Raw genomic sequence first — 16554 nt, 5'->3', positions numbered from 1 at the left:
AACTCAATTCATTTAACACAGGCATTACATTTCTTTACTCTGAAAATGGCCAGAAATAAAACACAGTAGCCTATTAAAACATCATTTCATGGAGCCAGAGGAAGAAAAAAACCTTTCAACTCAAGCCATAACTTCGAAAATTGTTGAGAAATCAGATCTTCACAACTAAAGTGTAATTAAAATGATTCCTGCTATAGAAGGTCAAGACATTACTGGAGAGCTTTGATGTGCTATAAGTTCTTCTGCACTGTTTTGCTAGGAAGTATTTATTTCCAGCCCTGTTGAGAGATGAGCTTGGTAAATACTGCAGACAAAACTTTAATCGTCTATGTATCTATATATATGGATTATGAATAAACTAATGCAGAAAACTGCAAACTAATATAGATCTCCAGAAAAAAAAACCTAACCAACATCTGCTGCTTTAAGAGTGAACTATCGAAACCAGGTCAATATCAGCATTATGGAACCATTTTTTTGAAGTGTTTTCCTGGTAAATAGAAGATTAGTTAACTGAGAGGTTTCTGCATTTGCTATCGCAGCAACTTCACCTAAGGACAAAGGAAAACGAGTGCCACAAACACTGCTGTTCCTTGGCCACCTCCAATGGAGTGTGGCTACCCTTAGCCCAAAGGGCACTTTCCGCTTCCCACTTCAGATCTGTCAGACATAGCTGGGGCAGGGAGCACAGGCTTTGGAAAGAGCCACTCCAGAGGGCTCGCGTGAGCAATTTTACCGGCCAGTGCAAAAGAAGAGATAGAGATATCCTCCTTTAGAGATAGAGATATTCTCCTTTGCCTCTCAAAGGGCAAGAGCAGGCCGATCTCTCTCACTGCTCTGACAATATCTAGAGAATTTCTGCTCATAAATACAAATACAGAGAAATTGCTCCAGCAACTTTAAGTACACTTTTCCCCTCTGAGCACAGAGGGCTTTAGAAATAAAACTAGGTATTGCAAAGGAGCATAAGGCATGTGTATACAAGAGCACTTCTCTGAAAGTTTACAGTGTTCACTCACAAGACTTAAGACTAATCCAGTAATTCCCTGAGGCTAGCATCAGTTTGCAAATGGTTTAAGAAATCCACTGATTTTCTACTCACTCCACTACAATGAACAGGTCAAGTTGTCAGATATTATAATGAGCTGTACCACTGCTGTAAAAAAAACCAAACAAACCACAGCATAAAACCAGAAGAGCCATGAGGAACTCAGGTTAAAAAAAAAAAAATCCAAAAGGAACCATACAGCCAATATAGCAAACACACTCTTATTACTGTGGGTATGTTTGACTTGCATCATTGAGGGAAAGATTCCCTACAAACAACACGTAGCCAGCCTGGTTTTCATATAGGTCTGCTTTTATTTCCATATTCAGCTCTCTGAGGGAGACATCCTTTCACAATCTGAAAGGAGGAGGATATAGCCCACTGTAGTGCTGCTTCAGCACACTAAAACACATCATACGGAAAACGGTTCTGTTGACTTTTCCCCAAACAAAATGAACACCTGTCCATGCACTTGGGACATAGAAAGAGTCCTGAAACAGAAACATCGTGCATGTGTGTAAGACAGAGGTGCACTGATGAATCTCACCACACTGGCAATAGTCAAAATCTGCCAGTTGGTAAGTACTGAGTCAGGAAGTAAATACTGTTAGTAGTGGATTTAAAAAGGGAAAAAAAAAAATAAATCAAATCCTAAAAAAAAAAAAAATAAAAAAATTTAAAAGCAGTGCCTTTCCAGTATCTCACTGCAGAAAGCAGCAAGACTTTAAAGGCACTACAATGTGTTAGAATGGAGAAAATCTGGTGCATCCACCCTTCCAGAGTGTAAGAATATGGATTAAAACTTCCAAAGTTGATGTAGGCTTTCCGAAAACAAACTTCTTTTCAGCACAAGATATGGTGGTGCTGCAGAAAAGGAAAAAGAGGCAAGTTAGTTATTGTGCTTTTACACAAGCAGCTCAACCTCACCACAGCTGCTAAAAAAGCTACACAAGTATGCATTTCACCTGTTCTGAAATTGGTGTTTGTTTAAATCAGGACACTAAGCAGCTTCTCTGCCTCTTCCTTCCATAACAAGGTCTCCCACGTATGGGCCACAGATATGCCAGATCCAAGTACAAAGTTATCAAGGCTATTCCAGAGCAGGAACACATTCCACATTAAATCCTATGCAACTACCTTCACTATCAAAGTGTCTTTTCCCTCCCCATACAACAATGCCTAACTCCCTAAGGGACATTTCCTACAGCTGGGGCTGAAAGTAGTCTCTATTTTCAACATACAAATATATAAAAAACTTTCTTCCCCCCTCTAGGTGCAGGGGAAACACAAACTAACTCAAACACATTCACTTATGCGAACAGACCTAACTTTCTCAAGCAAATTATTGAATATACAGCAATAGCTAACAGAAAAAGTTTCTCTCTACCAAGAGGTAATGCTATCTTACCACAGTTTTATTAATTACTCTGGTTCTGCAAGGGTAATAATTTCTTCATTGATAAAAAATTCAACAGTCTCCTCCTCCCAGTCATCAACATTGCTGTCCAGCTCATCTGTGTCCACCCCTGGAATAGAAAGCACATTAACACTGAATGCACCAAACGAGGCAGCAACAGGAAGATTTGATGCTCTTTACAGAAACCGCCCTTAAAGCCAGCAGTGAAATAAGAGCTATTTGGTGCTTCAGATCATAACCAGTACATGCCAGACAAATTAAATGCCAACCAACTGCCTCCCACCACAGGGCTTCAGTGGATTTTCTGGTTAAATGTATCACCCAAATCTCTTCACAGTCTTATCCCAAGGTCAAGCCAATGCTTGTCTTGAAGCATAAAGAGGGGAGGAAAAACACAGATAACAAAATCTAACAAACTCTAGCTATCAGCCATATTGGAGCTTTCTCCTATTAAAAAAAAAATTCCTGTTGCAATTCAGAATAAAGAGTACCAACAAACTGCTTTGGCAGGACACGGAGTAAGCAGTGGAGGAATCCCCAGAATGGGGTAGTTATTTGGTAATAGGCAGCAGTTATTAAGTAGCAAGTTTTTACAAGTAGGATATGTGACTTACCTCCTCGAAGCTCTAAACGCTCATTCCTCTGCTCCATGTACAGCTCTTGTGCCATCTTGCGGTACTTTCTGAACTCTTCCATCATTGTACGTCTCCTTTCCACTAGCTCCTACAGAGGCAGGAAGAGGTCGTTAAATGTTCCCAATAAATCAAATCCAGATGCAATGCATGTGTTAGCAAGTCAAACATTTTTCACACGAATGTACTTTCTACTGACTTAAACTAAAGAAAAAAGATCTCTTACGTAATCAAAAAGTTGTTTTGGTGAGACTTTTTTGTTTAGTTTTTATTTTTATTTTTTTTAATTTAAAGACTAGCTAATGCAGCAGCTCGCCAGAACCCCAAAATTTTACCACCTTTGCTTCATGCGGCAACACTGGTGCCTCTGCAGATTCATTACTGTTTATCTGCAGATTCATTACTGTTTAACTTCACAGTTCAGCTGCATCTGTCTGAACTACCTACTGGAACTAACACTAACCATCTGGGTTCAAATTAATACAAATGTTTGTTATAGAAAAAGATTAACTTGCATATCACCATTGCAAAATAACTAAGGACAGGTTACTAGAGCTTCTTCTACATTATTATATTCCAAAAGTGTCTTGCCTTTGAAGCTTTGGACTGGCTCAGACGATCCTTCTGCTCAAATATCTTGGAGTATTTCTTCAGGTCCTTCTTAATTTGCTGTAGAACAGGAAATTTTATTTCAACTAGGATATCAGACCAGTAATCACAACCATCATATTCTGTAAGAACTCTTTTGGCAGAGCTAGGCAGGCTATGCTTACATATCATGTAAATGCTTCTGTATGCAATTGGTGAGGTTTGGACAGTTAAATTCACTTCTGTGTAAAAAACAGGGAGTAAACCACGTATGCTTTTACACCAAATCAACGTCAGCAGAAAGTCAGTGGAATACGCTACCTTTATCTGATCTTCGCTGAGCAAGGTGGCTGGTCGCGGTCTCCAGAGAAGCTGGCAGAACCTGTCTTTATTGTTTTTCTGAAGAAGACGGCCTTGGAAGGTCCATAACCAATACGCATTGTCCACCTAAAAGAGCAGTGCACCATTTCAGTCACGATAAACTAACTAAACACTGTAGTTCTCGCTCCATGTCTTAAGGGTTTTTTTTATAAATTCAGCACCATTAGTCAACGGAACCAGAGTGCTCTTTTTATTCCTTGCACGAGTCATACTCCTCAGCAAATTATTTGTTCCACTGAAGCTTTGCAAGAAGTTACTTTCTGGAGTATTACAACAGTTTGAAACTAAGCCTGCCCTTCTACCATATTCTTAAGACTCAGATTCACTACTTGAAGAGGATTACAGTGCAAGGACTGGAGCCATGCAAAAGTAAGGACAGGGCAGTAAATCCTGCTGTTCCGTGTGGACAAAGATATCAAGTTTCAAACTGGTAAGAACATAACAAATATTCAGAAAAAGGACACTCAATTTAGACTCATGAACTGTCCTTCTAGAACTTATTTTGGATAACCAGTAAAGCTACTGGTCTTAAAGTTAGCCCAGGCCTAAGGTTAAGGTGTTAGGGTTAACATATAAAACTACACTGCAGGTTTTAACTCATAAGACTAGTGGCAGGTGGTCACTTTCTCTTCCTAACCAACTGCCCTTTCCAATACCTCTGAAAGAACAGAGGGCAAAAACAAGGAAACAAACAAACGAAAACATCAGTACCTTATGGCTCCACCAAGACACAGAAGTCACAATGTATCTGCCTGTAGGATCCCATTCCACATCTGAAGCTGTATAGTGCTCAGCAATATTCATCATGGTGCAGTCAGATGTATCGACAAACGCTAAGGCACCATTCATGCTGCAAAGACAAAAAAGCCAAGACAGATTGTTTCACACACAGTATAGCTTTTTTTTTTTAAAAAAACCACTTCACAAGCTGCAGTTTTAGAACTCCTCACTACAAAGATAAATTTTCACAGCAACCAAGCGACAGCCAATGCCAGTGTCTGTGAGCAGAAAGCCACGCAATCAATACAAAAAGAAATCCAAGTAAGAATGACACTTTTGTTTCTATGTTCACTGATCCTTAATCCATTTTTTTACTATATGCAAGTTACAACCAAAGTTTAACCACCATACGTTTAAATATATTTAAGTAGTGAAGACAAGACTGCGGAAAAAAAATTGGATTTCTAAGATGAACAGTAGCACTTATGGGAGAGCACATAAAGGCAAATAATACTCAAGCGGTTAATAAAGTGTGAAACTTTCTTGATAGCTCTTTTAGAAAACACCTTTGTCTTTAAGAGCTATGGCCCACAAGGGGGCACAAGGCTATATCAATAACAAATGCATAAGAGTCATACACAGAGGGCAAACTGGATTAGTTGAGAATTAGTATTTAACTTAAACAGCTAGAAAAGTGTTTCTAAATATCCACTTTTCTGATGAAAAACGTGTTCTTCATTTGATGTGACAAGAACAACAAGTAAAAGTTACAAAGGACTAAACAACATCATAAAATTTTATTTCCTATTTGTCTGCTTTTGCAAAGCTGTATCGGGATTATACAGTCATGTAACGTTAATGGAGATACCAAACACTTCTTGAGACACTTTCACCTTTTTCCTCTTCAAATCCAATGTGTTCAGTAACCTGTGCAATACCCACCTTCTGAGGCCAGCCAACACTACAAATTGCCCTTGAGGACTCCAGAATATCGTGTTTGCCTGCTGTTTGTCAAACGTTTCTGGAAAGAAACAACACATTCAGAAAAAGATCTCAATCTGATGCCATCAATTAGCTCACAAGCAGTCCTCTCCACCCACTCCTCAAAAGGCATTTCTGACCTCTGCAAACAAGTCCTCACAACAGCCCTTAGCTCTACACTTTGAAGACAAAACCGAGCAGGACCATCCAAAGCTAGCAGAAGACAACAAAGGAGATTAGAAGACCCCTACATCCAACTTGGGAATAAAATCTATCTAAAGTGAGCCAAATCTGTGCTACTGCCTCACATGAGCTTCCCAAGGGCACAAAATTCTTCTGACTTGTAGGCCTTTTATTTCCAGACCCCAGGCTGATTAAAAGTGAAAACAGTTTAGCTGTAACCAGAAAATTAGATTTCTAGAATACAATGTCAGACACAGCAACTGTCGTCATACTATCCAACACAAACAGCCACAATTTTGAGTTTACTGCATCTGTTGCCCTGTAAAATGTTAAGTATTTGCACTTTCACTTGTTTTTCGGTCACTTACTTATGAGTTCTATTTTCCCATTGTTTTTAACATGGTAAAAGGAAACTGAAATTCGTGGAGTTTCTCCATGCAACACAGCAAACTTGCTTCCATTTGGTTCCCACGCAAAGGCTATGATACTTTCTGTAACAGACAAAGGGGTAAAAACTGTCAAATGTACAGAAAATACAAAGCTTTGATTTCAAGCAGTTACCAATGCAAATCAAGATGCTGAAGAGAGGGAACCCATCAGTTAACAGGCTTTGCCATATAGAGTGTCTTTTAAAACACAGGTTGATGAGGCAAATGCAAGGAGTTACAGCAGCGTTTCAGTCAAACAATAGCTTTAAAGTCTCCTATCTTCTACAAAATTCTGTCATTTTTCAAGTCAGTCACAAGCATAAATAGCAACAACAGTTTTTATTTCTCATTTTTACATGAGACGCCCTGCAACGCGAGTACTGTAGCTCCTATCAGAAGAGTTAACTTCCTAATTCCATCACACCTTGACAGGAATTTCTCAGAAACACGTGTCTACTCAAAAAAAGGTAACGATCAAAAGTAAGGAAATATTTGGCATTACCTTTCATCTCCACCACATCCACTGGCACCTGTTTTTCTCTCATTCGAAATATTTCAAAGTTGGTCACTACTCCCTGTAAAGGCCAAGATAAGTTCATTATCTAGCACAGAAGCAGCAGAGCAAATAATTTTATCTCTAGGCAAAGAAGGATAGCTACACAACTAGCCTGTTAAAATGCAGAGTAAGACAGATTTGTTTCGTTAATGAAAACAGATAGATACAGCATGCCTTGCTACCAAACACCTTCTAAATTTTTCTGTTCTGATAAAAAAATAACTGAAGAATTGTACAAAGGCATTTTGTTTCCTTTCAGACTGTTAAGAAATTCAATTAGGACAGATAAACACTTGGCACATTGTGCAGCATGACCTACGGGTTGTTCAACAACTCCTGAACAGTGAGTAGGAAAAGAGCAAGGCATGCAGCTCTCGCCCAAGTGCAGGATGCCACTAAGTCAAAGCAAATCTCAGACACAAATGTTACATATGTTTTGCTTTGCACATGCCTCGAATTCAAATGGAAAAACAAAAAATAGCTTTGACATCGTAAAATTCATACTGCATCTATTAAAAGACAGTACTGTAAGAAAATGAGGTGTCAGCATGAGATACAAACGATTTGTATTGATATGATCAGAATGAACGTACCTGTGTGCCTTTGGGAGTCCTGTCTACTTTCACACACAAGTAATCCCCGTTCTTCTGCCAGTGTAGTTTACAATCTACAACATTGAACAAATTCCGTACACGGATTTCTTGTCTAGAAGGCAGCTGCATCAAAGTCACTCTTGCTGGGATGTCTTTATCCTCAGGCACCCAGAAAGCAATTATGTTACCACCTGGAGACCATGAGAAATCTCTACAGGAAGAAAGTTAAAAATAGGCCATTGTAATTTTTAGGTAGAGATATTACAAGCAGAAACCATTTTCATCATTGTATCTGAGTGTTGCAAAAAAAAAAATAAAATCAACTCTCAACAATAAAGACTGATACAGGTAAGTAACTGAGGGCAATTTAATAACCCTACACATATCACACCAAAACAGACCCAGAAAGCAATTATGTTACCACCTGGAGACCATGAGAAATCTCTACAGGAAGAAAGTTAAAAATAGGCCATTGTAATTTTTAGGTAGAGATATTACAAGCAGAAACCATTTTCATCATTGTATCTGAGTGTTGCAAAAAAAATAAAATAAAATCAACTCTCAACAATAAAGACTCATACAGATAAGTAACTGAGGGCAATTTAATAACCCTACACATATCACACCAAAACAGCTATTTAAGCTGCTATTTAAACTTGCTCTATGACCAATGTTATCAAAACAGCCCACTTCGCTAAAGAATAGCCGTTATAGCCAGCGTAACTGCCAAGGATCTATGAAACAGGCTGACTAAACAAATGAGCAAAAAAACCCCTATTAAATTATACTGGAGACAATCTTCTTGCACCTGGGTACATTTAATTTTCTCGTTGTTTTGCAGGGAGGGATCTCAAGAACTCTCACAGGAGTCAGAGTCTATTGTGCAGACACGCACGAAGCCCAGCCCGTGCCTTGCCAGCAGGCAGCACACAGCACGCCGTTTGAGCCAGCAGACAAATCTCATCAGGGAGACACTGTCTAACAGACTGCATTCCGCTTTGCTTCTGTAGACAAGGAACAGGACTCTCAACCTAGACCCTGGATCACGCAGTACCACAAAGACCATTTCAAAGTATCCACGCCGTGAACTGTGGGCATCAATAAACAGAAGAATTTTCCATTCCTTTTTGTCAGTTTGTCTTATTTGACTGCTTCAGTAACTGAGGCCATTTGCCCTTCTCACGATAACAAGGCCTCAGACGTCAAGATTCCAACTCAAGAAAGTTGTCCTTACAAAGGGTCACTCACCTTATCCCAGTGATCTTCAAGCTTTTTTTGTCCAACAAACCCATAGACTAAAAGAGAAAGGTGTGAATTTTCAAGTTAGTAACATTCCTGTATTTACATATCCACCTTTTACTTGTATTATTACAGCACAGACTAGGAAAGCGTGCACAATTTTCAGAGATCTTGCATCCCTATTTTTCACTTATGAACCTACCTATACTATAATTACAAGGAAAATTAAAATTGCTGTACAGAATTAGTGACTGCAGCAGCCTGAATTATAACGAAAAAACAAACCAGACAAGATCAGGCCGCAATTTATAGTGCATTTCGAGCACTTTGGCACTCCTCAGCTCAGAGCTGAGAGGCATCACATAACCTTGATGCTACTGACTCTAAGCAGTACATTGAGCTGTCTAGTCTTAGAAGCATGGTGGGAAATTTACTGTCAAGACTCAGCTGAAGTTTATCACCCAGGAAAGAACAAGACAAGAACAAATGGATTTCTCTCCTTTCAAGCTCAGCTCTAGAGTGTACTGTTAAAATGCATCCTTTACAATAGATACTATGGGAAAGACTGACATGTAATGCAGTAGGTGTTATGCAAAAAAACCCAAAAAATCCAAGAACTTACAGGTGTTTCATAGATGCTGAGGGTATCTGAAGTCATTCGAGCAAAGAATTTACCATCATGACTCCATCTAATCAAATAATAATTAAGAAAATATTAGATAGTAACTGTCTTTTTATTAAATGAAGTCTGGGACTAGTTCTCTCTAATTCTGTTTCTCAACCTACTTAAAAATAGGCCAGTGAGCCGAGTTTTCACAGTGGAATCCTCGCTTCTTTTGCCCAGTCAGAATATCCCAGATGATAATAGCCTGAGGGTCATCTTGCGTGTCCATCAAAGGGCTGAAGGTCACTAAATACCTACAAAAGAAATAAGCAATTTCACTATCAAAACTTAATCTAACATGTCAGTACAAGCAGGCTTTCCTCTAAATAATACCTAAATACATGTCTGAAAGGACATCTGAAGATCATCTAGTCCATTATGTTAAGTATCCTTCCTGAAGTCAAAGAAAACTCAGGCAGTTTCACTCATTCGAAGAAAGATTTATGCATGAAAAGCAGCACTTCTGAAGGACAAGGAGAATGAAGGGCCTCAATCACATGAGATTTCAAAGCACGGCAGCCAGAACACAAGTGCTTCATGCTTTTGCCCCCTTAGCCAAAACCAAGGTCATACTCTGTACCTTTCACAGGGCGAGAAGTCAATAAGCTGCACTCCCTGGTGACTAAACCTTTGAATCTGCTTGAATTTCTCTCCACCCCAAAGCGCAATGCCTCTCTGGTGGAACGTAGCCAAGTAGGTTCCCTTTGGTGACCAACGTACATATGTTTCTGTCCACCGCTGGATTAAAAAAAAAAGGGGGGGGGAGGATTAATGTGTGGCTTGTGGCTTGTAGCATCCTATTTTGCAAGTCCAATTACTAGGAGAAGATCTCTGAATAAGCAATACCTTGGACTGGTTGTGGAGCTTAACTCTACACACATAATGCACAGTACTTATGCATCAGGTTGAAAACTGTCAGTTGAGACCTTTTCAATTTACCGATCAATAAAAACACTTTCTAGGTACAGTGACAACCTTTGTGTAGTAACAAACCCACCTAGCAGGGTTGAGTTTCTTTGTTGTTTTTCATCTCAGGTAGAGAAAGAAGTTAGTATTTCACATTTCTTAAGAATACAGCTCTCGATCTTCAGCTAAGTAAGCGAGGTTTCCACAATACAGACCACAGCCAGAGACCATGGTGATGAGAAAATTACTCGTCATCCCAGAGCCACCTTCTTTCTACTCTAATGCATAGTAGTTATTAAGGAAAATGCTTCTGGGTACCAACAGTTCTCAGCAAGTGAACTGCCTGCAGCAGACAGGCACACTAACTCTCCTTTTTATACACTATTACCAAACCAGCTATTCCTCTTTAGCACACACCTCTGCGGTCAGCAAAAAAGCAAAAAGTGATCAGAAGCAGCGTGCTTAAGCACATACTCAGCTCTAACGAATAGTACTCCTGAAACTATGACTTTGCATTTTCAGGTCTTTCTGAATCACCTATAATATACAGATGAAGGAAACTAATAAGCATCATGGATCAGTTTAAAAAAAAAAAAAACAACCCAAACAAACAAAACACAAAACCACCACAAACAAGTTAACTCCACATTTGTTCTATTTATCAGCTAAGTCTAATTCTAAAAGATGTAATTCAACATTCCTCTCGAAAAGGAAGAAAAAGGTGTTTCAGCAACAGGGAAAAAATATCTTTTTTTAAAAAACAAACCAACCAGGAAAAACCCAAAACTGGAATGTCATAAAACGAATGAGACTGACAGTCTATCTACAATACACAGCACTGCCAGGACACTCACTGCTCTGTCCTCAATTTGAACAGGTTCCTTGATATCATTCCAAAAAATGGAGGTCCGGTCTCCTGACTCAAAGATCACACTGTACTGATCCCTACAATCAGGATCTTCCAACCAGTATCGGAGATTCCCCTAAGAAAAACAGAAGCAAGAAGATTATTAGTGAGTCAAAGGCTAAGATGACAAGTTCCCCAAATCAGTATCTACCTAGTACATGGAAGTTGGTGTTACACAAAGTGTGAAACTTTGGAGTCTCATCATTGCAAAACAACTTCTAAAGTGAAATTAAGTAATACAAACTACTGGAAGCTAAGAAAACGGATCATAAAAAAAAAAAAATGGACCTTCGAAGGTCATTTGATGAAGTTTAACACTTCTTGCTTAAAATAACTTAAGTGGGTTTTAAGAAAAAGTTTTCTTCCTCCACAGGACTTTTTACAAAGCAAGTGGTAACAGACACAGAAGTTTGCCTCAAACATTTAAAAATATTACATCATGCTTTCAAAAGCCTACTTTTAAATAACTTGTGCAAAATCATTACTTACTCTTTGGTTTTAGCCTATTTGGAGCTACTAAGCAGAACCACTAAGTTGTTCCTGTCACTTCATGACAGTAAGAACAATGGAACAGGAACACGCAATCACTGATGCAACTTATAATGATACTAGTAACACATCGTTTGAACACTCCAGCAACAAAGCAGTAATTTCATATTATGCCGGATACTCTTTCTACTTTTCAAAAACCTCCTTACCAAATCCTTAAATGGTTGTTTCTCAGGAATTTCCCATTCATCACTGATTGTCATGTACCTGAAAGAGCAATTTGATGGGTTACACTCTGCACAGGCACTCTTGATTAGAATCACAAAATCTACAGACAAACGTGACAGCTGCACTCACTTGTCAAAGTCTGTAAAAAGGTTGACTCTGAAGGTGTGCTGTTTATCCAGTTTGTACCCATCTGCATTCTTCACAGCATCCACTGCATGAGATGGAGACATGTACTCCAGAAAGATGTATCTGCATTAAAGGTAATGAAAGCAGGAAGTCATCACCGACTGTATAACAGGCTCATAATAATAAAGAAATTAATCAAACAAATAAAATGAAAAAGAAACAATAGGGAGGAACTAAGAACTCAATATAGAGCATCTACAAAACAACTTGGCTTCTCCCTAATTAGGGTCAAAGCAATTAATCTCCATTTTGGCCACAGGCACATACACACTTTTCAGCTGTGCGGGCCTGACCCAAGTTAGACTGATATCCTTTCTGTAAATGGGCTACATGAGGTGATGAATGCCAGTTCAGTGCAGCACAGAATAACAACGAGAGCTAGTATCAGGCAGGTTAAGTATGCTGCTCGTTCCAGCTGAAAGACAGATCATGGTTAGAAACTGTAAATCTTGCTGTCGTAGGCATCTCCAAGCACAGCTCTTGTTTTTCCATTACACTGAATACAACTCAGCTTCCTTCTTGCCATTATTACAATCTAACCCGTAGTCCAGCAGATTTAACAGTACCCTGAAGACTATCAAACACTGCCTCAAGAAAGACACACACAGATAGAATAATTTTGACCTTACAGAACCAATAATCCCTCCACTCCAGAAAACCCATTTTTTTAATGCTTTCTAAACAATGCGTTCCTCTTCCTCCCAAACTCAGGACTATAAGCTACTCTAGCCACAGTAATAAGACTTAGTAAAACCTCATATTTATATCATAGAATCATAGAATGGCCTAGGCTGGAAGGGACCTTAGAGATCATCTAGTCCAACCTCCCTGTTTTGGGCAGGGACGCCACCTCTCGACTAGATCAGGCAACACATGGGTATCAGATTGATTCTGGCTTGTTTCTCTCCCTAAAACTTTCTTTCCCTCTCCCTTTTGGGCTTGATCATTTCTGGTTAGCTTTTTTCTCACTTTCAGATGCTGCAATTAACTGTGAGCAGGGATCAGAAGCTGCCAAGGGGGAGAAGGGTCCCTCCTGGGAAGGGCTCACTGAACTTAAGGAAGTTGGAGTCACTGATGTAAGCATAAGCACTGGCAACTATAGGCTGAATACTGACAGTCCATTTGGCAATAAACAGTACATCCACTACTACTATGTTTTTTACTAAAATCGATCTTTAATCTAGTTATTACCCATGGCAGAAAATTAACAAAAATAACACCTCATTTAGTACTGCATAGAAATTTGTCTTCCAAACCACTTCCATAATTAATCCTCCTCCAGTAGTTTAATGATCTATTAAGCTTTCCAGTTCCTTTGGGTATTTCTCTTTGTCCCTGAGACCAGATGTCAGGATCATACAGACTAAGGTAGAAAAAAAGTGATGAGCATGATGATGAGGTCACCATAAAAATCAGCCCATAAGTATTGACATCAATAATCAAGAGTAGTGTCAGAGCAGTGTTTCAATCCTGTCATGACTTACCCTTTTGTCTTCCCATCTGCTTCTGGATAAAATTCATTGATAATTTTACCAAACTTGGAAAATATTTTGTGGATGACATTCTTTAGTTTCTCAAGTCGATCCGGTCCAACTTGGGGAACATTATCCACAACGATTACCGAGTCAATTCCATCCGCTTCCTGCGGCTGATCTTTCAGTACATCACCAAGTAATTCTGCAAATTAAAAATACACAAGAAACTAAGGCACCAGTCTAAATCATTAAGGAGGAAGACAAAAACTAAAACAGTGATAGCAAGAGAACAGGAAGACTTCAAACTTCAGGCAATTAAGAATAATTTAAGAAACTTAGTAGTGAATGAAAGTTCTACCACAGAAACAACTTAAGCGAATACGCAACACTCCAACAGTACTTCCTTGCTAAGAGGCATGATTACGCAGTTTCTTAACAAACTTCAGGTAGCTAACTCTGAAATCCTTTCTTAAAGAAACTTGCACTATTAGCTTGTTTTGGGAACTGGCTCATGAAGTCCTCAAAACTGACGAGAGAAGACAACCGTAAGATTTACTACCCAATCTCTGACCAGCAGACTTGCTCAAATTATAACTGGATGACTTTGACAAAGAGAAATGTAACATGTACCTTCTTCCTAAATTAAGAGAAATGTAACGTACCTTCTTCCCAAATTATATTAGTTTTAGCAAAATTCAGCACTATCTGCCATATTAGAAGCGCCGCATGTCTTAACACCACTATAATTATGTTTGAGAACTCACATTCTGTCTACACCTTTAATTAAACTCAAAAATTAAGGTCTGAGACAAGACACTTAAAGCCATATTTAAGCATGCAGCAAGTGAAGACAAGCATAGACCTTTTCGTATTTTGGATATTCTTCAACTACACTGATTCTCCTTTCCTATACCATCTTACATATTTTAAGAGTGCTTCCTTGTGGGATGGTTTGTTCACTCCCTACACTGTCAGCTTCAAGCTTCTTTCTACTGGGAAGAAATTGCTTACAGCATCATCAAACTGCCCGTACACAGAAGGGAGAACATTTGGAAGGACTGTGACACTGTAGTTGTGGCTTGTGTAACATGCTGGGACAAAAACAGTTAAAAGGTACAAAGTACACCTTTAAGTTGTGCACAGAATTAGGAGGTTCAACAACAGTGCTGCATTTTTTTTACCTACTAGACTTCTAGGCATACTTTCGGTAGAGTTCTAGACATATCTAACTCTCCGCTGTTCCTCAAGTCAATTCTATTATTTTGTACCCACCAACCCACCCCTCGCTGGTAATGTATGAATTTAAACACCCACCTCAAATTAACATTACCTAACTATAGAAATGCACCAACCTGCAGATCCAAGAAAAGTCAGAAAAACTACGTCAGTGATTCAACCCTCACTGGATTGAACTAGAAGTGCTAAAGACAAGGCTACCCAAACAATCTCTCATATAACTTTAACATAAGGTTGTTTTTAAAGCTTTCCAAGAATAAAATCCCACACTATTTCCATATCCTGTTCAAACATACACTTCAGTTCTTGTCTATTATTGATCATTTCACACTGTAATTGGTCATGCCTCTGCAACTTATTAACATAACTGCATTATTGCGTTCTAAAGTTAGAAACGGCAGACGATACATTCTGTGGGAATCAATGGCAAAGTTTCACACATGCCATATAAACAGAAAAAGTACACATGCATATCTGCAAGAAGTTTTAAGCTTATTTGAGAACCACTCTCAAATGGCAGACCAGAGAGAAAAATGTGCATGCCTCTATACTTTGGAATTAGAATTAAAATTTGGAGAGTCAGACTATGTATAGCATTTGCAGACTAGGAAATAAAATCCAAACACAGAAATATTTTAAATATAATAATAACAACAACAACAACAAAGTGTTAGATATGTTGCTATCTTGAAGACATTTTTACAAAGGTTTGCTGGTTCTAGAATTCTAGAAACTAATCTGCCCAGAAACAGCACTGAAACACCTCTAGACACGTAGAAATAAGCTTATTTTGAATTTCAACCTGCCAAAAAGCCTTGGACTTCTATAACTTTAAGCTTCAACAGGTTATTGTTACACATGGAGCTTTCCATTGATTTGGGGCCATATGCTTCACAGAAGTTTATGCATACACAGATGCTATCACTACCACGATTTACATAGCATTCACAGAACGTTGCTGTTTGCAGTATTTATTACTCAAAAAGATGCTCTCCATGCATGTAGGAACTACAAACAAAAAATTAAAAGATGCTACCGTCTATAATAAACATCCATAATTTGTGAAAACCTACTATTAATGTTAGAAACTAATGAAAGCTTAAGAGGTTAGAGGCATAATCCTCCATGTTATGTCATTTTACTTACTTCACACACTTTAGATCATATCCACAAACTTCTCCCATTTACGGCAACTATTTAGTAGCTTGTAGCTGCTATTCAAAAACGGCTAAGAGTACATTTATGCTTCAGAGCGAGTCAAATATTCAGTGAAGAGCATATACTGCAAAGATTACAGAAGGGGAGGAGGACTTCCTAGAAGTGACTGTTTTAAGAAACGAGTTAGAAGAGAGCCCTTAGTGGGGGAGCAGCAGATTGAAGATGGCGAAAAGAAAGCCAGGCACAGGAAAAGTTCATAAAAAACCCCCCACAGAGTTAACAACAGGTATTCTGACAGAACAAAACCACACAGATCTCTGAGGATGAGAAAAACACCTGACAGGAAGATAGAAGCACCAGTCCCAATACATACAATCACAGATGGTGACAACTTTAGGAGCACTACCTGGAACAAAGAGGTAGGCAGAGAAGTAGAAGGCAAACCGAACATAAGGCAAAACTCTGACTTCTTTCAAAGGTGGGTATCTGGAATCATTCCATGAACAGTATTTTCTACCACACAAACCACAAGTGGTTTA

The 16554-nt window shown here is 38.8% G+C and overlaps 1 protein-coding gene across 1 annotated transcript; it reads right to left on the bottom strand.

Moving 5' to 3' along the window:
* Window positions 1–1276: 1276 nt before the first annotated feature.
* Window positions 1277–13823, bottom strand: EIF3B (eukaryotic translation initiation factor 3, subunit B; the record flags this gene model as incomplete). Its single annotated transcript, XM_009864348.1, has 18 exons — window positions 1277–1912; window positions 2457–2574; window positions 3080–3188; window positions 3689–3766; window positions 4007–4132; window positions 4778–4916; window positions 5729–5807; window positions 6319–6441; window positions 6881–6953; window positions 7528–7738; window positions 8776–8822; window positions 9389–9455; window positions 9553–9684; window positions 10011–10168; window positions 11191–11319; window positions 11942–11999; window positions 12090–12209; window positions 13631–13823. Coding segments are annotated over 17 exons (1946 nt in total), but the record flags the coding sequence as incomplete, so codon positions are not given.
* Window positions 13824–16554: the final 2731 nt, after the last annotated feature.

Source organism: Apaloderma vittatum, unplaced genomic scaffold (assembly GCF_000703405.1).
Source record: "Apaloderma vittatum isolate BGI_N311 unplaced genomic scaffold, ASM70340v1 scaffold192, whole genome shotgun sequence".
Classification (NCBI taxonomy): domain Eukaryota; kingdom Metazoa; phylum Chordata; class Aves; order Trogoniformes; family Trogonidae; genus Apaloderma; species Apaloderma vittatum.
This window is presented reverse-complemented; position numbering and strand designations above follow the sequence as displayed.